This window comes from Leptopilina boulardi, unplaced genomic scaffold (assembly GCF_019393585.1).
Source record: "Leptopilina boulardi isolate dan_hultmark-lab unplaced genomic scaffold, ZJU_Lbou_2.1 LbouV2_31, whole genome shotgun sequence".
Classification (NCBI taxonomy): domain Eukaryota; kingdom Metazoa; phylum Arthropoda; class Insecta; order Hymenoptera; family Figitidae; genus Leptopilina; species Leptopilina boulardi.
Window position 1 is genome coordinate 3,521,466 of NW_026137874.1, and position 26,193 is coordinate 3,547,658.

General features: G+C 24.5%; 1 protein-coding gene across 3 annotated transcripts in view; it reads right to left on the reverse strand.

Moving 5' to 3' along the window:
* Positions 1 to 26,193, reverse strand: part of LOC127283534 (potassium voltage-gated channel subfamily H member 8) — an 88,791-nt gene that overhangs the window by 58,648 nt on the left and 3,950 nt on the right. For 2 of the 3 annotated variants that reach the window (XM_051308489.1, XM_051308486.1), the window contains exons 1-2: positions 18,946 to 19,202; positions 11,449 to 11,559 (exon numbers count right to left, since the gene is read on the reverse strand). In XM_051308489.1, coding sequence (XP_051164446.1) covers positions 11,449 to 11,524 — 76 coding nt within the window. In that variant the 5' untranslated portion in view covers positions 11,525 to 11,559; positions 18,946 to 19,202. Of the gene's footprint in view, positions 1 to 11,448; positions 11,560 to 18,945; positions 19,203 to 26,193 lie in introns of those variants that run through there. The other variant, XM_051308487.1, reaches the window with a different exon arrangement.

Sequence of the window (26,193 nt, forward strand, 5' to 3'; positions counted from 1 at the left end):
ATCCTTTATTTCAATGACTTTAAAAGACAAATTCTTTGTATATATGTGGTAGAGATTTGAATCTATTCGAGGATTCTCGATATGAACAATATATATCCAGTACGGGTTTCTCAAGAGGAATGAATGTCTAATATCGTGGAAACTCTGTTTCAACTGAATCGACCGTGTACACCTCCCTTGACAATATTCTCTCATTGCGTGCATTGGGAATTCAATATCTAACTGAAATGTCAAGTTTCAAGTTCTGTTTTGTACATCTCTGTTTTCAAGTAAACGAAAATTATCCCTAATACTAGAAGCCATTTCAAAACTTTAATTTCGTTTCAATTTCATGTCAATTGAAATTTATTTATCAATTTTAATAATTCCTGTCTGTATACAGATTTTATTTATAAATTTTGAATGTTACTTTTATCATTTTTATCAAATCAAAAAATACGTACTTTCTTATTTTTCACAATTTGGAAAAAAATGTACCAGGCAAAAACTTTTTTTTTGAATGCAAATCTCATGTGAAATACCCCAAATAGTAAAAGTATATTAATAATGCCAGTATAGAAACTTTCGATATAAAAATTATCGATGCAAAATTCAATAAAGGCTATCGTGATAATTTGATAAAGATTATCGCGAAGAGTCAATGAAAATTGTCGATGAAAATTTAATAGAAAGCTTCCATGAAAATTCGATAAAAACATCGTGGAAAATTTAATGAAAAAAAATTCCGTTCAATTATACTGTTAAATTGTTTCTATGGGAACATGAAATAAAATTTATTTTTATCACTTTTAATAAATAAATATGTATTCCATTTAAAAAATTTAATATTTAATGAAAAAAAGTGTAGAAATTAGATAAATTAATTGATTTTAAAAAATAAGAGGATTTTTAATAGGTTTCAAGTACCTCGAAGAGAAGGGAGATTTTTTTTAAGAAATTTAAAGGTATCGTTTTTCAGTAACGCATTTTTCAGGTTTGGTCGATAAATAAAGAATATAGATTTACGACCATCGGAAAAGTGCGGTAAAGGAAAAATGATGAAGGAAGAAAAGAAACTGGGTCGCACTCAAAAACCATTTGTCACAAGAAAACGGAACTTTTTATGTTATATTGATACTCGTTAGTTTAATTTTTTTTTAATCTATAAATTTTTAATTTTTAACATAATTAAAAAAAATTTCATGTTAGTAAACTAGATTTATTGGTTTATTTAACTTTTTCGGATATTAAAAATAATTACGTTATAATTAGCTCTACACTTTGTTAATCCAGACTTAAACTTGCTAAGAGTAATGAGATTGCGGTTCCATTGCAGCAGTAGCGGCACTTGCGGTAATTGTTTAAACGAATGTTGTTTGTTTAATATTTACCCCTAAAAATAGCGTTTTCTTAAAATAGCGACGTCGGCAGTATATCTTTTTGTACAGAATATGTAAAACAACTTTTCAGCATAATGGTGTGATTTTATGAAAGAAAAGGCTCGCGTTTGTTTCTCGCAGCATCATAAATCACAAATTTATGAACCAAATAAATGATTGTCAGAAAATAATAATGGAATACAAAAAAAATGCCTTTTTCATGCTTTTTCTCTCTTTTATACAAGCATACCAACTCTTTTCGGGTAAAATCTTTTTTTAATGGATCCAATGAATTTTCGGACGATAAATTATATTCTTTGGAAAACTTGAATAGAAGATAATTAAAATCTGAAGTAATAAAATATTTAAGTACATTATAAAAAGTTAAATTAATTAAGAATAAAAAAATAGGGCATCAAATATTAAAAATTTAAAGAATTAAAAAAATTATTTCTAATTACCTTATAATTATTATTAAATATAATTATAAAATAATAAAATGAAAAAAGATGAAAGAGAAGAGTTTGGTTTTTATAATATGTAAAAATACGTAGATTCAGTGAAATCTAATAAACTCAAATAGCAGCTACTTAAGTCTTTTTCCCTCTTTCTGTTTTGCTGATTTCAATGCAAATTAATTTTTAAAAAATATATTTTTTTATGGAGCAGTAAAATAAAATGAACATGTACTTAAAGTAATAAATAAAAAAAAACCTAAGCATAAAAAGCATTGCCGACAAATTGAGCATTCCTTTTGAATTTCCAATCTATTCTGTTAAAAAAATGAAAAAAAAATTATAATTTCCAATGAAAGGTACAAATAAAGTAATAAATTCTGAATAAAAACGCATATATTTTATATCAGAGAACATTTCATGAATGTTTTATATTTTATAATAAATATTTAAATAATAAAAGACATAAACAAGAAAATAATATAATTTGTCTGTTGCTAAAATTAAATATAGTATCTGTTTTGAGATTAAAAAAAAAATTAAATACAGCATTAGTGTTTTTTTAAAAAGGGATTAGTTACAATTCCAGATGCGTATATCGTATCAGTATAACTTTGAAACGTAGTTTAATTAATTAAAGAGACCCTCTTTAATTGTCCCGCGATTCGTTCAATATGCTTCTGTCTCAAGGTTTCGTATAACCGAATTATTTACAATATATCGACAATTCATCGAGACGGAGAGAGGATAAAATTTTTATTTTTAGCTCCTTGATTAAATTCCAATGAGATCTAATTACCATTTTTTGTCATTATATATATATATATATTTCAATTTTTTTATATATATTAATGTCTAAATGGATAATTTATTTTATTTTAATAAATGCATGTAAAAATTAACATTAAATTCACATTTGATATAACACAGGGAATTGCACTATAGAATTTTAATAATAGAAATCTCACGAATGGAAATTGAAAGATAAAATCATCGGGAGAAGTGAAGAAAATTAAAGCAAAAGTATAAAAAGAGTTGACATCGTGAAAAAAATTCTCGTTCATAGTAGCAAAGAAGATATAGAGAAGAAAGAGCAAAAGAATAAAAATATAAAGAAAGAATTTTTGCAATATCTCGAAAATGTTTGATCTAGCGTCGACCTTTAGGAAAAAAAAAATTTTCGCTGAATCGTCATAATAGATTTCGAGAGAAGAGATTTTCATTGAAAAGGCTTGTAAAATATTTTCCTCTGATTGGCAGATTGCTGATTCAACTAAATGAGGAGCTGGCTTCGTTAGCTAAGAGCAAAGATCATGTCTCAATATTCTTTCTCCAAATGTTTTACCTGTCAGAATTCTACAAAAAGATATATATTCTTTTTTGACACATAACGATTTTGAATCTATATTCTTATTGATAAATTTCAAATATTTTTTATATATTTTTTCACCTCTTATTTTTTCATAATCTAAGAATAGAAATTTTTTTTGAGAGAAAGAATAAAATAGTTCCAGTGGAAAAATTTGGAAAATTTTTTATTGACTTTCTGTTGATTAAAACAATGAGAGAGAATCTCTTAAAGTTCCTTTTGAAACAATGTTTGCTTAATCAATGTGTCTTTTGAAATTAATTGATTTTCGATTAATTAGTAGCACATGACTAACAATAAGTGGATTGTCATGTACGATGTACGTACAACATATACATATATATATGTAAATTTCACATATATGCCAAACTCATCGTTCACTGAACTGAATATTTGAATATTTGCTTATTCAGCCGAAAATTTCATTCTCTCTCGTATTAATTTTTATTCTTTGTTTTTTACGTATATCTTGAAAATTTTAGTTGAATTAACGAATAAAAATTCTACCTTCGAAAAATCACATTATCACTCATTTGAAATTTAAAAAAAAATGATTGTAAATATTAAAATAATTAATAATTTAAATATTTTAAATATATTTTTACTTCTGTGAAAAATCATTTTTTAGTTTGAGATTATGTTACGTGACTAAGACCCTTAAGGAGGCCTTTTCATTATAAAATTAATAAAAAATAATATTTCATTAAAAATGCAAGAAATATTTTTTCTTTAAACTTAAGATTTAGAGGGAAAATTAATTCTTTTAGTTCATTGCCTTGAGGAAATCGTTTTCTTTTCTAAAATTAGAATCAACGACGTGAAACACAAAGTCAGTGAACTTGCAATTTAAAATTAAATTGTAAAGTCGTAAAATTTTCTTTATTTTTTATTTTTTTGTTTAATAACGAGGAAGAACGTTTTGTTAATAAATATAAGTGAGAGAATAGCCATACAACACTATTTCTATTAAATACTATATATATATATATATATATTCAAAGACGAACAATCACATCCTCTCATCTATTTTCTAATGGTTCGAAATTCAAACTAACAAGACAACTTAAGCGGAAGAATAAACATGAATAACGAATACAGAAGTTTAATTTATTTGCGGAAATATAGTGAACCTCTCTGTCCTTTCATGTGAAACTATATACAAGTGTACTTGTTTAATACTGTAAAATAAATTTATGTAGTCTATTAATATTAATTACTATTATTTTCATATATAAATATATGTAAATGTTGAAATATTAAATGAATATAGGTATAATAAAAAATGTGAATATAAAAATAGAAAATTATTTTCATTAAAATGATAAAAGATTTAAAAAATCATATCGTTAAAAAATTTCCAACCAGTTTCGATTTAGAGACATTGAATTTTTTTTTATCCTTTAAAACGCATTTTACTTTCATTTTAAAAAATGACCTGTGAAATAAACGACAAAGGAATTTAAAATCCCATCAAATGTCAAACTCTATTAAATTGCTTTGAACCAAATTTGCACGATGGAAAAAAAGTGATTTACTCATACGAGTGCGTACAGGAATTAGACCAATGAAAATGTCTATATAATATTTCTTTATTTTTATTATTCTATAAATATTATTAAAAATCTTATTTCTTATATATATATATATATGGTATTCGCATTCTTTTCTTCCCTGTTAATCATGGACTCTTCAACTTTTTTTTTTTTTTTTGCTAATCTCATTTCATTATTTTTCTGCTCGTTCCGCCAACATCTGCCTTATCTCATGAAAATGCGGAAATGAAAAAGAGATTGTACGAGAGTCTTGGATTTCTATTCCATTTCTCGGACTAATGACAGGAAATATATATCCGAACGAGGACTTTATTCCTCTCTTTAATACTTTTTCCCTAATACAAAACTTTTTTTTTCGCTGTGACTGGGTGTTTCTTTCAAACACGTTATTACTTTTGAAATCTTCCGTAATTAAATTATTTTTTCATTGAACTACAGTAGATACATATATACATCCGTTCACTCTTGTAATCTATTGATTTCTGATAAGTAGACAGATATTGCTATATAGGGGATTCATATATGACTTGAATTCACAAAATAAAAAGACAAAAAGTGGGTCAAATTTTCTTTTTTTTGAGTGAATAAATAATAAAAACAAATTCTTTTGAATTTCCAATAATTATTGTTAGCAAAAAAACAGAAACATGGAAAGTTTCGTTGTAGAAAAATTTTTATACACTTTTTCAAATAATATGGATATTAAAGAGAGGCGAAAATAGAAATATTCGGACAAATATTTATCCGAACGTTTTTTTATCTCTTTTAACAATATTTTTCGGATGCAAAAGATTAACCTTTTTTCCATATAATTTTTGTGTAATTTGTGTATAATTTTCTGTATTTTTTTGTCACTAATCCACTGGTGGATTAAATTTCACCACGACGACGCGACCAACTAATACAAGTCTGATTTATTTGGCACCTGATCAATTCCGATAAAGTAAAATAACGAGAGAAAAACGTCAGGCTTAAAAAGATAGATAGTGATAGAAAGTTGCGGAGCCTGTCGATATTTTCAGAGAAAAGGATATGTGTAATTTTGCTACAAAAGCCAATTATTGGGCTTCTTGTTTAAAAAAAAAAATTCAAAAACAGTTATTCGATCTTTAAAATACTGTAATACATAAACTGTCTATAAAATACAGTATTTTATCAATGTAGTCTCATTATAAACTTTTCAAGAACCAATAAAATTTTCTTTTTCTTTTAAAACATGTTTTTAACATTATTTTTTAACTTAATTACTCTATCGAGTGTAATTTAATTTTTATTATTTTCAGCCTTCACGTTATAAAAAAATAGAGTGATTTTGTTTATAAAGAAATTATAAATAAATTTGTTCTGTTAACGAAAACAAATCTAAAAAAAAGTATAGAAACTATTTGCAATGTGTTATATCAACCGAGTAGGTAGTATTTGGTCCGTAATCAAATTTAATTGGTTTATTTAAATAATCGTTGCTTTAGACTAGCCAATCAGAATAGTGATTTTCTGTGAAATATATCCGAAAGCAGTTTTGCTTATAAAATTTTTTCTATATCGAAGACATAAAACCCCATCTATAAAGACTTTGAAATATTAAATTTGCTTTGTCAAGATACTTTTTATCGGAAATAATACTTAGATATACATTTTCTTTCTCATTTTATATTAATTTTATATCAATTTAATAGCGACTTCTATTTGTCAAGAAATGGCTTTTTTATTTTAACAAAGAATAAGAGAAATACAAAGAGATATTATTAAAATTGATTATAATTTTAACTATCTCTCTATTAAAAATGAAATATTAAAATCCAAAAAACCTCAAATCTAAGTTTTATCCAATTTTTAAATATTGATGTTATTTTGAAAAGCATATATAATTATATTTATGCGTCAAATTTATTTTATAAATTAATTGAAATAAAAAATTAGTTTATTATTGTTATTATTAAATTAATCTATTTTTATTATTCATAATTTTTATTTTAAAATTTTTACATTTTTTTCTTTAAAAAAACGAAGAAATTTTTCTGTAATTTAAAAAACCGACACACATAATCCAGGTTAAAATTGATCATATTATCCTATATATATATATATATATATATATATTGGACTTTGAATCCCACAAGTATCGAGTTGGTTATTTACACAAGTTCAGAGAAAAAAGTTATAGGATATCAAATTCCATTTCTTTTCGTTTGGGTCAAAAAATTTAATCATTTCGTGAAACTTTTGACCAGCAAATTAGACTTTAGCGATCTAATTACTTCATCAACTCTTTAGAACTCATCAAAAGCATATTTTTTCAGAAAAAAAGTAAAAGGAATTATGTACCGCAAAATTTAGAAGAAAAATATTAAACATTCTTTTAATCTCTTTCTCTCTCTCTCCACATTTTAATGATAAAAGCTGGAAATTTTATTAATTATCTTACTAATAGATAATTTGAATAGAATACCTTATATATACATGGGTAAAACCTAGATAAATCAAATTTTGCGAAAATTATGCATAGTCTACGAACAGGATTATATCTTAAAAAAAAAAAAAAAAAAAAAATGAAATATTTATTGAGGTCACTTGCCCAGAGCTATTGATTCTCTTTCAAAGTTTAAATCACTAAAGTCGGTATCAAAACTACAAAAAATTATAAAAAAAATGTTCGATTGAACAAAAGAACTAAATATTGCTATTTTTACATTCGATGTTTTTACATTTGTTATAAAAAAATTATAATTAAATGTGCTTTATTATCTTTATTTTTCAATAAAAAACGACAAACCCTATTACATATAAAAAACATTTTTTTGTAAATTTTATTTGTAGGTAAAATTTTTTAAACATTAAAAAATTACTGAAATAATGATAATTTATATTAAAGAAAAAAAAATTTGGAAATATATTTGAAATAAAATTGTATATATACTGCTTTAAATAAGAATAAATTGATTTCGTATCTTTTGCGAGATTGAATATGAAACTGAAATCAATAATTGCGTGTGTGTATTTTCTATGTGTACACGCGTATAAATAATCAAACTACAACACAAGAGCTTTTCTGTAAATCCGAGTACACGAGCTATGAATTACTCATTGATAGATACGATTTGATAACAGAAACAAGCGGTATTTAGCAACAAAAGTGAATATAGCGTACAATTAACATTTGATGAAAAATTACATTTAAAAAAAACGCAATTCTAATAATTTATTTTTATGTAGATTTAATTTCTTTTTTTATTTTAGATCTCTTTAATACAATGAAAAATGGTATAATAATTTTTCAGAGGCCTTTGAAGAAAATTATTTTTTTAATTATTATAGAGATCAAAATACAATTCTGCGTGGAAAAACTTTTTATGACTCAATATCTAAAAAATTTAATTTTCTAGTAGAAAGAGTATCAGACACAATTCACGTTTTTAAGTAAAAAAAAATTTTTTCAAGAGTGAGACAACCTTATAAGTATAGAAAAAGTTATATTGAGTCAGACTCGTTTTAATGGAGAAATTTGTAAAGGGAGAAAAATCACAATTTTGCTTTAATAGAAATTTATCTCATGTTTGGTTTATATTATTAATTTGATACGTATATATTCTATAATTTTAAGGGAAAACATATAATTGAATGCATAATTACCGCGTATAGAACTATTTAATAGTAGAGAATAATTGTAGGGAATAATAACTTCGACAATAACGATTTTACAATAGTATTCAAGAGAGGCGAGTTCTACAAGACAAGTTAAGCGCGTTAAATTCTAAACCTCTAAATGAACCACAAACATAATATTATAGTTAGACTATTCTATATGGAAATGTTTGTAATAAATGTTATTCAACACACGTGAATTGAATTCTACAATTTTATAACAATAAGATCAAGTTTCATTATAATAAATATTTTCGTTATTATAATATTTACGAGGGGGAATTTACTGATGGAAAAATCCCTATTACGTTTATTACTCTATTATTACACTTATTACAAGTATTACCGTTTATTACAGGGATATTACAAGGTATTACGCTTAATTACACAATTTCATTTTTCCATTTTAAAAAATGTCTAATTTTGTTTTTCATCTGAAGCTGTTTTTCCTTTTTAAAAAAATTGTTTTTTAATTACATAAAAGGTATAATAATTAAGAAGTTAATTAAAATTAAAAATTGAAAGGTATTTATTAAAAATTAAAGTTAAAAGATAAAATTCATAAAAACTTTAAAATCCAATTAGTATTTTTTATACATTGAAAAAAAAATTTCATCAAATTTACCTCTATAAAATTACAAGTTGTCCTCTAAAAACGTTTTTCAATGTTCCGCAAGTGAAAAAATAAATATACTCTCTCTCTCTCTCTCTCTCTTTCTGAAAAATTGTTGATGGGTTGCATTACGAGTGAATAAATTTTCAACAAAAAAAAATTGTCTTGTGTAAAAAAAATGTCGTAAAAAAATACATTTACATTTAGAAGGGTGTAAAAAAACATTTTTAAGTGATCAAAAACTTCTCTCAAGAGGCTTCCAGTTTCCCTTTTTTCTCTCGAATCTAGAGATATATTTTTTTTTATGATGAATGTGTATAATGTAACCGCAATGGGGGAGGAAGAGCGACGTATGAAAATTACACAGGCAACTTTACACAATAAATAATAATCAATCAAAGGTTTGAAAAAAAATTCTTTTTATAACTGAATACGCATAAAAGTGTTTTCTACGTTTTTTCGCACAAACAGTAGAGTCATAAAGATAAAAAAGGAGAAAAAAAATAAAAATCTGAATTTTTTTTTGAAATTATATTTTTTATGACTGAGTGTTTTTCAAATTTTTTACGAATGAATTAAATAATTATAAATAAAGTCAATAGCAGAGAAACATTCGTTTCATTTTATTTCAAACAAGAAAAGAAACTAGGAATACCCTGATAGAACAAAATAGGACAATTTCTGAACGGGAATTTTTGTTTCTTTTTCTGAAACATTAAAAGTAAATCAAAAATTTCTTTCTCTTTTTTCTTAATTCTTTGCGTTTTTGATTGAAACTAATAGGAAAATTCACGTAAACCACTTGACCGCGCTCAATGGTCATGTTAGTGATACCATTTCGTGTGATAAATGGGGTGAATACTACAACTTCTGCTCGTCCCCTTGTCGAGTTGTAATTTGTCATAAAGTTAGTTAATCCCTTATGATTTGATTGTATAATAAATAAATAAAACTGATAATACAAATAGAAACTAGTGCAATTTTTTAAGTATTAATTTATTTAATCTTTTTCCAAAGTTATTTAAGTGTATAAAAATGAAGATATTTTTTATCTACTAAATCTACATGTTTTGCGTAAATATATTATAGAGATAAATCATTAAGATTTATAAATAATAGAGAAATATAGAATTACAAAAAAAAATTGTACCAGCAAAGTCATTATTTTTAATTATATATTAAAAAGAAAATTATTGATAAACATAGGAACGAAAAATGAGAAATAGAATACGACAAGGAAACTAAAAATAAAATGAAATCTATAAAGTGAGCAAAAATAAAGAAGTATATATATATAGTATATAATATTAATGAGAATTAAGCACCTCGTTGAATTTCGAGAAGACGGTATCATGATGGAAAATTTTAGTACCATAACTAAAATCTGACTTCAAGTAGTAGCTTTTAAAGTATCTCAGCTGCGTTAGAGTAAATTTATCTTATAAACAAGACAAACTTCAAGCTCTCATTCCCATCATCCATAAACTTCGGACTGATGAGAATTTATATCTATAATCAATAATCAAAAGCTTTCAAGGTCCTTAAGCTTTTCTCACCAGAGAGAGAGACAGAGAGAAAGAGAGTGAGAGAGAGAAATTGCTTTTCATATTATAAAATTGTCTTTGCATCTCAAAGCAACATTTTTTTTATTATATATAGGTATATAAAATATTATTTTATAACACTTTATAAAAAAACCGCCATAATTTTCTATAGAAATTTGTTTTGAAAATTATATTTTTAATTTTATCGTAAAAATTTATATACTTTTTTTTTGTAACCTACATTTCATGAATTAAATTAGCTGAAAAAATAATTTTAATTTTTAAAAATGTTGCAAATTTAAAAACGAATATTCTCAAAATTGTAATTAAATTAATATTTAATTAATTTAATTAATAATAATAATTAATTGAATAAAATAAAAAAAATAATATTGTAATTGACACAAACATAGGATTTAAAAAATTTAATAAATTCAAGTGTCAATATTAAAGGACACATCGAATATGCAAAACCATTGAAATGACAGGAATTTAATTTAGAAATGGTTATATATAGGAAAACTTTTAAGAGAAGTTTAATCTCAAGTGAAACCGCTGCTTTGCGGCTGGGTTTATGATTGCTCAACATAACATTCGCAAACGACTTAAAGTTTAAACCCGGTCATTTAAGCTGCGGGCATTACGATCCCTGAAACTTCGATTGAACGAAGCAAACATGAAACTAGCTTTCATAAAATCCAGTCGAAGATTTATTATTTTTCAATATATATATTGTTGTTTCTCTAGTAGAATGCAATTTATTTTTACCGATCATTAATTTTTTTCCCCTGTAATTAATTTATATATTTTACCCGAAAGAGTGTATATTAATTAAAATTAATTGTTATATTAATCTTTTTTTGTTTATTATATTTATATTATTATTAATAATTAATAATTAATGCTCTACTTACGAGTTCCATCGAACCGTGTTGCAATAGTGTCAAGGAAAGTATTTTGAGGAGCGAGGAGGCCCTTCCTGGCGGGCATTGGGGCCACCCCGCCGCGCTTTAATGCGCTTAAATCTGAAAAAATTAGAACAATTTTAAAAAAATTAAAATTTTCATATCAAATAAATACATAACTAAATTAAAAATTATATCCACATAATTCAGAGGATGAAAGCTCGGGGTAATTCTTATGGAATTGCAAGAGATAAAATTTTTAAATGTAATTAAGTATTTATATAAATTACAATTTTTTTCACAACCTCTCATAAAATAAGTAACAGTCTTAAGGTATTAAAAGAAGAGTATATTCTTTCATCAAAATAGTTATTTGCGTTTCGTTTTTATGGTTCATCGTAAAAACCACACTTAAGTGATTTGTTATAAATCAATGTTTTAAAAGTAGTTAAATTAATTTAATTCATTAATTTTTGTTATTAAAAAGTGTATTTTTAGTTAAAAAAAATCTACAATACGTAAATTAGTAATTAGTTTCTAAATATTCAGTTTATAATTTTTTTTAACATTTGCAAAACGAAAGAGAAATTACACAGAATTTTATTCTGAAATTAATTAAATTAATTTTGAAACATTTCGTCAAGGAATAATATATATAGTTCATTTAGGGAGAATTTAATATTTCTCATATATAACATAGTTCATGAAAGATTTAGCGGAGAAAGTGCAAGAAAGTTTTGCAAGAAAATGATTTGTTTTATTGTATATATGTCCCAGATGGTGGCAATAATTATGATTATGAAATCTGACTGAACTCTATAGTTTTGCATAAACTTTATATATATATTCACATATTTTTAATCGTTATATGCATATTAAGAAAATACACTTGAGATAATGAGATGTCCTTCAAGTATACTTTAAATATATACCTATATACATCACTTTTAAAAGGATAAACTAGTTGTTAATTACTTTTAAAAAGTTTCTTGAACTAAAACTGTGGCAACTGTTGGATAATTAACAAGTCAATAGAAATGAGAAAGTTTTCTTCTATGCTAATATTATTATATGAAAAATTTAAACCTTCGACAACAAATAATAATTAATTAAAAAATAATACTTAAAAAATAATTAATTGAAAATTCTTAATTAGATGAAAATTAATAACTTATTAAAAATTAATAGTTTATTAAAAATTAATAATTCATTATAAATTAATTAATTTCAAATATTAGACATTAAAAATGGAGGGAAATAATTTATTTTTCTCACTACTAAAACATTAATAGGTTTCGAATTAAATTATTAAACTAGTAATTGTTCTATATATATATATAAGAAAAGTCATAATAAGATTCTGTTGCTTTAAGCCGTTTTTGAAAAAAAAACCTTCAACAAAAAGTGCTTCTTTAATATGATTTTCTATCTGTATTTTTTTTGTGTGTGAGAGAGAGAGAGAGAAAATTTCATGGCCCTCAATTCAATTCTATTACTCTCACTCGATTTCAACTGGATTGTACAATTTTCAGATACAAAATAATCCGCAAAGAATTTTCGTAATTAAATTTAAATTTAGAATTCCATTTCCGAATATTGAAATTTAAATAGAGTATGTATTCTGGAAGGAATAAAAATGCGAATCCTTTAGAATTGCTTTTTATAAAAATCAATTTTCTCGTACAAATATTTATAAAAAAAATATATTTTTTTTTGTAATATTTACAAAATTTTATGGTGAATAAATTATCAAAATTATGTATTTTTATGAAAATATTTAAAAAAATAAATAATTTAACTGTAAACGGATCTTTAAACAATCGAATCTTCTTATATTTCTTTGTTATTCGATGCAATTGTGACAAATCTCACGCTGGAAAGTTGTAACAAAATACCCAATGTAGAATCTAATCGAGCGTGTAAACGATATACATATGTATATACAGATAAAGTTTCTGCAATATTTGAAAAATTGGCTGAACGCTACTGCTTCCAATATCACAATTTCTACTTTTGCATTTTTCTTTATACAATGTTGAAATATAAAAAAAGAAAAGAATTTATTATTTCATCCTGAAAAAATAGACAATACTCTTTTATTATATTGACTATTGCAATATTCTTTGTACAAACAAAACCTTTTTTTAAAAAAAAGGAAGAATTCTCTTTTTTTGGGGGTTGATAACTTCTTAACTCGTTACAAGTTTTTTGTTTTAAATAATTTGATATTTTTCCAATATCAACAATAAATATTCCAATAGACAAACGTTAAAAATATTTCAAAATTTCGAATATTTTTTTTGCACTTGTATCTTGAAAATATTTTTAAAAAAACAACGCATTTTTTGTTGATGTTATTAATTACTTTGTCACTACGGAAAAAAACAAAAATTTGTGAAACACGGAGAAAAAAATGGGACAAAGTTTAAAAATGTGTAACTATTTCAAAAATAAATGAACAGCTGGTTACGTCGAATGAAATACATATATCAAAATCAGACATGAAATGTTAGAGAGAAATAGTCGAAATTCACTTTTTACGATTTTATATTTTTTTCCCTCTTATTTTACTATACTCTAGTTTCTGACAGAATAGAAATGTGACAGGAACAAAAGTCCAACTTATTTCCTGATTGTTTTATATATATATATATTGGCTCGTAGAAATTTTTTTTATTTTTTTACATTATAAAGTTTAAAGTTTAAATTAATATATAGTTTTGCTTTATTAAATAAATTAATGTTATATTTCAAGAAACTCTAAACTCCTTGTATATACTTTTTGTATTGTTCATCATTAGGAAAGTAGAATCATTAAATGTAGCAATTATCTTCATTTATATATAAAAGTTCTATATTTAAAGAAATTGTTGAAGTAACTTTAAAGCAACAATTAAATTTCTTTTTTATATAAGAAGATTAATTAAACTTTTTGGTTATCATGCACGATAATGTTGAATCTCCTTTCTGAGACAAGAGAAACAGTCTTTTTTACTTCTCTACTACTATAACAACAAAAAAAAGAACTCGTGGAAACAAAGCGCTTTATTCGAGTTTCGCTCTTTTATTTTACCCTTATTCTTTCTACGAACATTTTGTCGTGTTTCGTTCAATTTTGTTTGACTTTTCTTGTTTTGAAACATATTATTTTCAGACTTCTCTATTATAGTCTTAAAAAGCTGAAATAACAGTTTTCTGATATATAATATAATGTGATATGTCCTAAATAAAATTATTTGAGAAATTATTTATGAGACACAAAGAAAAGAAAAGAATTGTAATATTTTCTTGGAAAAATCAATTAAATGGTAAATTTATTGAGATTTAAGTAAAATTAAAGAGATAGAAAATTTAACAAATATTTTTACGTCGTGGTAAGTCTGTTAGCGTTTTTCAATTTTTGTGCGTCAAAATACAAGGCATAATTTTAAATGTTTAAATGCTGTGTTATAGGTTAAAATTAATAAACCAAAATTAGATGAAAAGTGACAATTTCAAGTTTTAGTGTAGCAATAATAAGCATAGAAAAATCGATATTCAAGAGAAAGCCATGGATATTATCTTGCTTGAGCTTTAGTATATAGGCAGATAGCTTATCAAATCGAGCGAATAAGTAAACTGGGGATAAGGACCCTTGTAAAATGAAGGCAATACGATGTTTGGAATGCAAAACTCACTCTTTGATGCTTTCATTTTGTATATATATATATAGAAAAGTCGAGAGATTCTACTAATGCTTCTTCCACCCGTGGAATATCTTGATCGAATACAAAACCAGGAAATGAAAATAGAGAGAACTTTTCGAAAAAGTTTAGAGGGAGGGGACTGAGTTTACGTTCACTCTCACTACTGTCAAGAAAATTACTTTGTCGCTTCTTATACTTAAATTGATTGTCAACTCCCCGGTGACTCTTAAACAAATGTTATAAATGTTTAGATATATAATCGATTTTTTTTATAATAAGAGAAAAATGAAAAAAAATGAGAAAAATTAATCAATGCTAAAGATTTTTTTCTTATTTCTATTTAAAATTTCCTTTTTGAAAAAATGATTTTCTTTAAGAATTTTTCAATTCTTTTTATTTTTAACTTCTCATTGTCAGTAAAGGCTGAAATAATGATTTATGAAAGTAAATGACTGACCCAAATTGTATTTTTTTAAAAATACTTTCTATTTAGTATTTTTAAAATATGTTTCCAGATTTCCCATTATGTATTGGAACCAAAATCTATAAATAACTGAAAAATCTATTTCTATATGAAACGTGCCTAAAAATGTCTAAGAAAAATAACACTAAATATTATATGAAAAAATATAGAAAAAACAAAATTTTGTAAACTTCCATTGATTCAAAAATAACTTTTTTGATAAATCCCTTTTTATTCGAGATAGAATTATTATATTGTATCATCACAGTAAATCATTCCATAAAAGCTTTTCCGCGTTTTGTGAATTCTTAGCTCGCTTTTACTTTTTTTTTGATAAAGCGCTTATAAATTGATGATTCTTAAAGATTCCTATTATAAGAATTCCAATAGTTGCGAATTTTATTTTCATTCTTTATGGGTATGTCAATATCAGCAGTTAAATGATAAATTCTTTAGTCACGGAAATATACAATTTTTATTTATCGTTTATAGTTGGAAAATATCAACTTCTATAATTTCAGTTCTCGAATCAGTTCAAATATTGTGTAATTTCATTTTGACTTTCACTTTTACTTCACTCTCATTTCACTTTCATTTTTAGTGAAAAAATCAAAAAACTTGTTTATATAGAATTAAAAAAAATAGTAATTATTATAATAATTAAAAAATAGAGACAATTTTGAGAAAAGTAGGTTACTGCAATAATATTCGACTTAATATTTTTGAAGATGAGCTCAAACAAAAGGGGTGTATTTTTAGGAAAGATTATAGAACAAAGGAGAAGGAAGTCAATTGTATTTTCATCTTAGTCTTTGAGCAAATGAAATGTTTTCTCAATGGTGTGAAATTTCCTCGTTAACGCGCAACCCATAAACAATGGCAAAGAGAAAACTTTTTTTTATATTTTTATTCAAATTTTAATGGATTTCTTTTTCTCCGTCGAAAAATATTTTAGCGATGATAAATGTTAACTTTTTTTTTGTTAAAGACAATGGGAATTGTTTATTAACAAATAATTGTGAAATTAGTTAAATAAAAAATTAATTGAAATCTAAAATTTAGGTACTTTAATTGACATTAAAATAATTAAATATTTTTTTCATTTAATTAAATAATTAATATAAATGAAAGTAATAAATAATAATATAATGAATTTATATTGAGTTAATATAAATTATTAATTATAAAAAAATTAGCAATTGGAAATTTTCAAATTTTAATATTTCATTAATAATAACAATTATATTATATAGAAATTATCTATTATAATTATATTATAATATCGCTGGAATATTTATTAATAACCATCACTCCGCGTGACACTATTTTCCGCATCTAATAAATCATATCACTCTTTACGCAGCTTTTAATAAATATTTTATCGATTTTGAAAAAACATTTTTAATTTTTTTCTTGTGCATTAATTATTTATTTAGTTATTTATTTAATAAGAACAAATTCCTAGGACTCAAAGGGCAACAAAGGAACTAAATGCTTAATTATTATAATATAATAATAATTATAATGATACACATTTTTTTCCTTATAAAAAAAGTATAAAATGTTAGAAACAAAAAGACAAACGCATCTATAAATAAAGATTTCTCGACGTGTATATATGTCTGACCAAATCGAGTTTATTCTACTTAAGTGAATTACTCCTTATAAGTAAAACACTGACAATAGTTAATCATGGTTAAAAAGATTATTGAAAGTATAATTTTTTTTTAACTTGTTAGAATTACAAGAAAATGTAAGAAATTAAATTAAAATCTTTATTTATAGTTTGAAGGAATATTTGGAAAATTTCGATACAATAAAAAAACGACTTGAGAATTAAGGGAGGGAAATGCTATTCAAATTCGAATTATTCGAATAATTTGTGAGCAATTAAGTACCATTTGTCATGGGGAAAATTAAGTGATGTATATCGATGATTGACTGAAAGGACAAATCTTCTATGAAATTTAATTCTAGAAGTTCTATAAAACAATTAAAAAATATTTTAAATTAAAATAAAATTTTCTTCGAACAAAACCTATTCATTAATAAGATAAAATTATAATTAAATATACTTCAATTTTCTGTAAGTCTCACGACAACCGTTAAAAAAAACAATGGAAAGCAACAATTCAGAAATTACGTTTAATTATACAAGACTCGTAAACAACACTGCACTACTATTATATGAAATTGAAGATGATTTTTTTTAATTCTTATAAGCTTTAATTAAAATTAAAACCTCTACATAATAGATTTGATAATTCATATTAAAATTTAGTTAGAATTTTTTAATTAGAATTGTTGATAATTAATGAAAAATGTTTTACCATTAACCATTTTCCCTTATACACTGAAAAAATTTTTTATTTGATTCAAATAAGCATAAAATATTGGCATTGGAAAATTAAATTCAAATTTATAAATAGTATAAATCATATATAAAAAAGTCGATAACCTTCAGTTTGTGGCAAATATTATTGAACTAATATCTAAACGAAGATAACAAGATGTAATTATGAAAATTTATTACTTATATATAAAGATAACATTATGTACAAATGTGTCGTAAAAATAAAAATTTATTCTAAAAATTATTAGATTTTTGTTTGAAATAGATATTTTGTTATTTTACTTTTTTTAATGTGCAATTTATTCTAAAAATTATAATATTTTACTTTCAAAATTAGAAAATAGTTTTGAATTAAAAATTATACTCAAAATTAAGAAATGTACATTGTGAATTAAAGAATATAATCTCAATGTAATAAGAATATAATCCTCTTGTTTAAAAGTATAATCCATGCATATTTTATTCCTGAAATTAGAATATAATATTTCTGAAATAATTCATAAATTAAGAAATATTCTCATCTAAAGAAGATTATTCTTTTTTTAAGAATATTACATATTCCAAAAGTAAGAATTAAATGCAAGGATTAAATTCTTAAAATCGGGATTAGAAATATATTTTTAGTATAGTACTTTCAGTGTGGACAAAAAAAAGTAATTTATACTTCTTTAATTTGTCAAATAAAGTTATTAGAAACTTAAATTATAAAAAAATTGATAAAAAAAAAATTATTTTTTTAAATTTTGTTAAAATTTTGTTAAAAATTGAAAAAATTTATTTTTACAAGAATCTTTTCATGATAATCCAAAGTAAAATCTGTCATTGTAAACACCGGCTAATAAAATTGAATGATTTACCCTCTATTTATTTGACACACTTTCTAAGAAAAAAAACAAGTTTTCAGTTGAAATAATTTCCGACAAGAATAATAATTATTGCGAAAGTAGAACAAAAAAAATAAACAATCGATTAAATGACAATATAATATAATTATTGATATGAACCTTATCTGGTGAATAGAAGCTCACAATTGGAGCATAGTTAAGGATCCTTCTTTTTCAAATTCCATCGTAACATTAAAAAATAAATTAACCCCTCATTTTTTTTCACTCAAAAAATTTTTTTTCACTTTTAAAATTATTTTTACCGACACTTCAATCGAAACAAGTTTTGCAAAAATATGATTAAAAAAAAAAAATTTTACACGATATTTTATTTTTTTTATCCGGATTAAAAGATATACACGCAAATCGCACGATGGTATCCGCGGAACTAAACAGGGGAGAGAATTTTCTGTCCTGATGGCCCGGGCGCCTGGTAGACTTGCGCCCGGCGAACCAGGCGCAACATGTGGGAAAACTTGTGCTATATGGCAGGCGCATATCCAGACATTTGTATTTGCCGAGTTTCTGCTTAGAAACACACTCTAAACCCCGTCGGATAAACGCATATACTCATTACTTCACACCGAGCTCAAAGTGCATTGCATTTTTTTTCTTTTTTTTGCAAAAGCTCCTATCTTCTTTTTCTTTTTTTTTATTGTATGCATATTTCAAGATGAGAAAAACCAATATTGTCCATTTTATTTATTCGCTATTTTTACTTGAAAAGAGAAAGGCTTTCATTAAGAATTACTCTCTAAATCTAAACTGGTTTCACTTATTTTAATTACTAATAATAATTAATAATTTTTAGTAAAATACTAAACTAATGGAAGTAGGGAAGTCTTTTTTCAAATTTATAAAGAAAAAGAGATATTAAAAATTTATAAGAAATCCAATGTAGAAAAATTTTAATAAATAATTTATATACATATATATACCTGATGCGTTAGAAAATAGTTACTATTGCATATAAATCCTCCTGCTGAAAGATTCAACAGTTAACAAAAATATATGTAAAACTTTTTTGTTATAAGAAATATTAAAAATTCATCAACATTTAATAAAGTTATATACTTATAATTGTAAAAATAAACCGACAGTTCACATGAAGTTATATGGTAACATAATTTGAAATAAATATATTTTTTTAATTTCGTTTCCTTATTCTATTTTTAAATTCTTGAAATTTTTTACCATAATGTAAAATCCCAACTACTTATGTAAATTAAAAGACTTTTTTCTTCATTTTAAGGAACTGTTCTTTAAATGTTCTACATTGACCATAAAAAATATATAATATAACGATTACTATTATTTTCACAAATGGATTTGTAGTATTTGAAAAACTATCTAAATTAACAGTGAAATATTTCATGATACAATGATATTATAAAAGAGCTAATAATGTTAATAATGAAAGGACTTATCTTTTAAATAATCAATTCTAGGTTAAAAGGAGCCTCAATCACTCTATATCAATAATAAATTTAAATAGAAACTAAGTCAAGGAAACTTTTTTTTTAAATCAATAGAAATCTGTCAAGGGAACAATAAAAATTTATATAAATTTCTAAACCTATAATATATGTTGTTCTTCAAATTATATATTAAAACAACTATATTTGGTGATTCGTAGTTATTAAATGTTTTACTACTGTGACCTAAAATTTTATAATATTGACTTCTATAATAAATTATTATCTGACATTTATTTCATATATTATGCTGAAAAAAAATTAAACTCAATTTTTTATTCACACAAAAAATAATAAAAAGTTTTATGCATATTTTGTTTGAGATTATCATTTGTTTTCGAAATTCAAATTGAAAAATTTCATTTTTTAAAATAACCATAATTTTTTCATATTTGAAATTTATATAATATAAAAGATAATAATTAAAATATAATCTTATTTTTAAATCACAGTAAAAATAATGTCATTTAATTGGTAACAATGATTATATAAATAAGAAAAGAAATTAATAAATTGAAATGAAAAAATCTGTTCTTGACAAGAAAATTGATTATAATCGATATACGTTTATTAGATGGAAATTCTTCTTTGGTATTGCAATTTTTTTTTTAAATAAAGAAACACAATATTGGCATACGTTAAATGAAAATAAAATTTCATTTTGTAAAAGAAACTGCAAGTAAAAAAAAACAATTTGCACATTACCGAAAATAAGATTTTTCACAAAGAGCTGTAAAGCAACTTTATCTTAAAGTACTTCTTTAAATTGAAAAGGAAAACAAGTTTTCCACTGACATGTTTCAAATTCTCATTTAGTTTATTTTTTTACAAAAAATTTTTGAAAACTACTTTAAATATTATTTGCACAATTAAATTAATTTTTACACTAAATTGCAAACTAATTTTAATAATTAATTTAAAAATCGAAATTTTAAAATATCGAACTATCGAAATGTAGATCCTTGGAGATATCGAACTATTGATATATCAAACTATATAATTATGGAAATATCGAACTATCACTATCGAAATATTGAAGAATCGAAACATTAAATTTTTGAATTTCAAATATATATAAAAATTGAAGAAATATTCTATTAACTTTTACATTCAAATTGAATATGAAGAACTCTTGATTAAGTCAAATACTGGTTTTCGATTTTCATTTTCTTTTTAGTGCTCTTGAATTTCTACTATTTCTTTAAATTGGATTAAGTTAAAACGACGATTCATCGAGGCTTTTGCCTTTAGATTTTTCAGTTGTATCCTTCAAAAGAGTGTCCTACTTTTGAAATCTCTTTCAAATCTCCTTTAAAAAGGGGTTTCAAATTTAATACAAATCATGGCACAAAGTTTTAAGTCACACTATGGACATATAAAATTTCTACAAAACATTTAATAAGTTAAAAACTCGAAAAACAATTTTAAAGAATATTTTAAATAAATAAAAATTTTAATTTTATTTATTTCATTTTTTTACTATTTTCAAATTAATTAAATATTTATATATATTGAAAAATAGCTTTATAAAATAAATAATACTAATTTATTTTTTGCCGTATCGATTATTAAACTCTGCTTTTAGCAGTTTATTTGGCACCGATCAGTCGCCTCTAATTTTCTACTTTCAATCAATAGTCAATACGATTTCACAATGAATAAAAATAAAAGTTCTAGTTTTAATGTAAGCTTCTCTTTTTTTTATTGTAAATAAACCCTGTATAAAATATAACCAAGATTATCTAAATCCCCAAAAGGCAATTTGTACCTTTCTCTTTCTAGAAAAATAAAACTCAATATATGTTTTCCAAACTAGAAAGCAGTTGGATGATATTGGTGATTGGATTGTCGAACTTCAACCTCTTGTACCGTTTTAGTGTTACTTTTTCACGAAACAAAAAAAACGTATCATGAAAATTGCTCGGCTTTAGTAAAATTACTAAAGTGGGAATTTAGAAAATTTTTTTCCCTGATATAATTTTACAATGAATTAAAATTTATTTTTCATTAATTGGTTGAAGAAGAGATTGAGTAAAAGGTTAGAATAAGATATATAAATAAAAAATTGGATTATGGGCAAAAAGAAACTGGAAAGGGAAGCCATTGGCACTGGCGTATAAATATTTTTAGGTTCGATTAAGAATATTGCGAACATACATTTTTAAATGCTGCCGAGAAATAGAAATATTCAACTTCAAATTAAACACACATAGAAATGAGAAAAAAAAGTTCCTCCTTTTCAAATGTTTCAAAGTTTTTATGACTTCCGATTGAAGAAGTATAGCTGCGGATTTATAAGAAAAGAAAATTGGTTTCGAAATGTTCAAAAGCCGCGTTATCTCTTTCACTTTTTCAAATGATGCAGCAAAAGTATAAAGTATATCTCGTATATTTATTGATTATTTACAGTTGTATATATATATTAAATAGCCTCGTATTGTCTGATACTATTTTGCATGAATACACAGAATAACCTACTGACACTGGTGACCCGAATGTAATGCTGATACATTGATGATCGATATCATACTATATCCTCTCTTACGGGTAATTTTCAATAACACACCATCAACAGCTGTTCGCACTTAATTTCTTTTCAAGTTCAACGTTTTACACGGATATACAAAATTTACATATCATGAATAAAAAAAAGGGATGCATAAACAAGCTCTAAAATTAATTTGCTAATAGAATTTATTTATTTTCATTGTATATAAAAAATAATTTGAACAAATAAAAATTCAGCTCAAATAAAATTCTAACAAATTAATTTTAGTTATTATTTAATATTGTTAATATGAATATATCATTTAATGTAAATAAAAAAATTTCTACCCAAAAGATATGTTTTTGAATGACATATCTTAAATTTAAAAAGGTGATTGATTTTCTTGCCTTCTAAAGCTTCTTGAGACGTGTTTATACAGCTGCAAGATAAATTAACGACGTTTGTTGAACCGTTTCCTTCAAAATTCTAATTTACAATGTTGATTTTTAACTTTTAATGAATTCAAGTAAATCCACACGAGTGCCATTTGTGCTTAACGATAATTTTTACATAAAGATATATATGACTTGATCGTGGTTAAAATTAAGGTATATAATAAATTTAAAAATCAGCTTTAGAGGCTAAATTTTCATGACTGAGAATACATGAAACAGAGAAATGTTCCTCCGTTATCAAGATGACATAAAAGCATTCCTAGAGGTATCAGTAAACATTTCTCTCGATTCAAATATATTATTTAAAAAATCGTATACAACGTCACAATTAAAATATACTTTATCAATTTTTTTGATTGCTTTGTAGTAGCATTTTTTCTTTTTTAAAAACATAAATTACAATTAATTTTACAGTGAAGAAAAATGAATTGAAAAAAACTGCTTGCATGAGCGCAAATTATAAAAGTGTCGGGTCAGTAGAGATTTGAAAAGTCAGAAATTCGATTTCTTGGTATACATGACGAGCAATCGTCGAGTTGCCTTTGGCACAATCTATATCTGGAACGTCTACAGGTTGTGCAGCTATTCATGAGAGCTTAACACGCGAGAAATACAGTCATCGACCCCCTCCAATCTAACCTAAGTGTGTAAGTTATACAATACTATGAAACTGACCTGCACCAACGTTTCATTCAATACTTATACGTTTGTACATTAAGTGCTGCACTTACACATTACGTTGACTAAACCTTATAAGCAATCTGAACTGTATTATACATATATAACGTATTCTGTTAGGCTTGTCGGTTAACCAATTTTCAAGTAGATCACCTATAAACCAATCACGTGATACATCAACTTGATCAAATTTATCCACTTACCAATTAATCGATTCGAGATAAACCAATATTGTCGCGATTAAAGAGGATCAACCTTCTACCAAATAATATCATTTGCAGTGTCTTCAGGCATATTATAATATTTAATATATAGAGGTCTTATTTATTTTATACCTACTTTCGACGATGACAACTATTATTTTCCTTTTTTTCCTGTGAATTAAGGAAGAGCTCCTATACCACTGAGAAAAATATTTTGCAACACCAACCAAAATTTATTTGGGCCGACTAAATAATTTAGTTGGTATTTAAGCAACCAAACCAAACTATTCTATGTAGAAACTACATATTTTACATTTCTGTAAAATAATAATAAACAAAATCGTATTTCCGGATATGAAATTTAAAATTAAACTTCTACATTTGCAACAAGTGTTTTAACGGATTAAAATTTTATACAAATAGTAAAAAAATGATATGATACATTGTTGTTGAATAATTTTGAATCGTTTTTTTTTCTCTTGGCTTGAAACTAAATTAAAACTAAATTAAAGTCCATCATACCACATGGAATTATTTTACGAAACAAAATATAATTCACATTGGTATATGTGCACGGAAATCTCAAATTGTAATGGACTTTGGTAAAGTTTTCTGTGACGTTAATGGTCATTTCACTCTTTGTCTGTCAGAAGATAAAGGTATATTCTCTAATGGGAATTGTAGTAACAACGCAGTGTCATGACACGAGATTTTGTTTTATTCTCTAATAAATAATTTCAATCATTTGTCAAAATATACAAATATCTTTTCATTTTTGTTAGAGATTAAATACAGTCATCAGAAGACAAATGGAATAGAAATTATTTATCCGTTTTCAAAATTTTAACTTTTTCCTCCATAATTTTGAGTCAATATTTAGTCGGGCATAATAACTTAAATTGGTAGTGAGTAGTATAAGTAAATGTATTGTCTGACATTTTGTTTTTTGATATATTATTAGTGGTAGAAGTAAACGTTTAGTAAGGCATAATAAAATAATTAGAAAATAAGTAGTACAAGTAAATGTATAGTTTTTCGTCAGAGTTTTTAATTTTTTTTTAATTTTAGCAGTAGTATGAGTATGTTTTAGTAAAACGAGTAAAAGTTTAGTCGGACATAATGTTATTCAGTAAAAAAATAAGTAGTACAAGTAAGTTTCAGTTTTTTTGTAATTTTATCAGTAGTAAAAGTACAAGTACTACTGGTAGTACAAATAAATTTTTAGTCAGACATAAGGTACTAATTTTCTAATTTTTTCTAAGTAATCAAATGAAAAATGGAATAGCAATTATTTATCCGTTTTCAGAATTTTAGCTTTTTCCTCTATAATTTTGATGCAATTTTATTATTATTTTTGAGGATATTATTAATTTTTCAAATTGAAAACTGCCATTTCCTATTCCAAGGTATATGCAGGGGAATGCATTGGGAGAATTAAATGTCTAATTTTACATGTTGTGAATTCAAAATAATCGTTTTCAAATGTCAGAAGCAACCACGCATATTGATGATTCAAAATTTTCGTACATGGTATTTCGTATTCTAGAATGTGACTTTTGTATATGATTGTTGAATTTTGGAAGCAATCATCCGCATAATGTAATTCAGAATAACATTCTGTAATTTCTATCTTATCAATAAATCATTGAGCATTGATTATAAATTTAAAAAAATTCCTATATTATAAAAAAACGTTCAAAACGTATAAATATTTATAAATAATATTTTTTTTGTGGAACAGGAAAACATTTTCAAGAGTTTAATTCGAAGGAGTTGATATTATAAGATAATTTGGGAAAAAATGTGTAGGAGGAACTTGAAAGATCAGGGGATGTTTTTCTGACAACCCCAACTTGTATGAGAGAGGTATAATTTAATTTCTTGTGTTTATGTATTGATGAATATAGCGAGGTGAAAAAGGAACTTTTGTCAATCTTGGACAAAAATTTCCAAACTTCTAATCCCACGTTTCAAAACAATGAAATCAATTGAGAAAACTATTTTGGATATGTTTTCTTTCCTAATAGGAAAAAATTAAGACTTAATGAGATATAATGTACAAGAAAGAA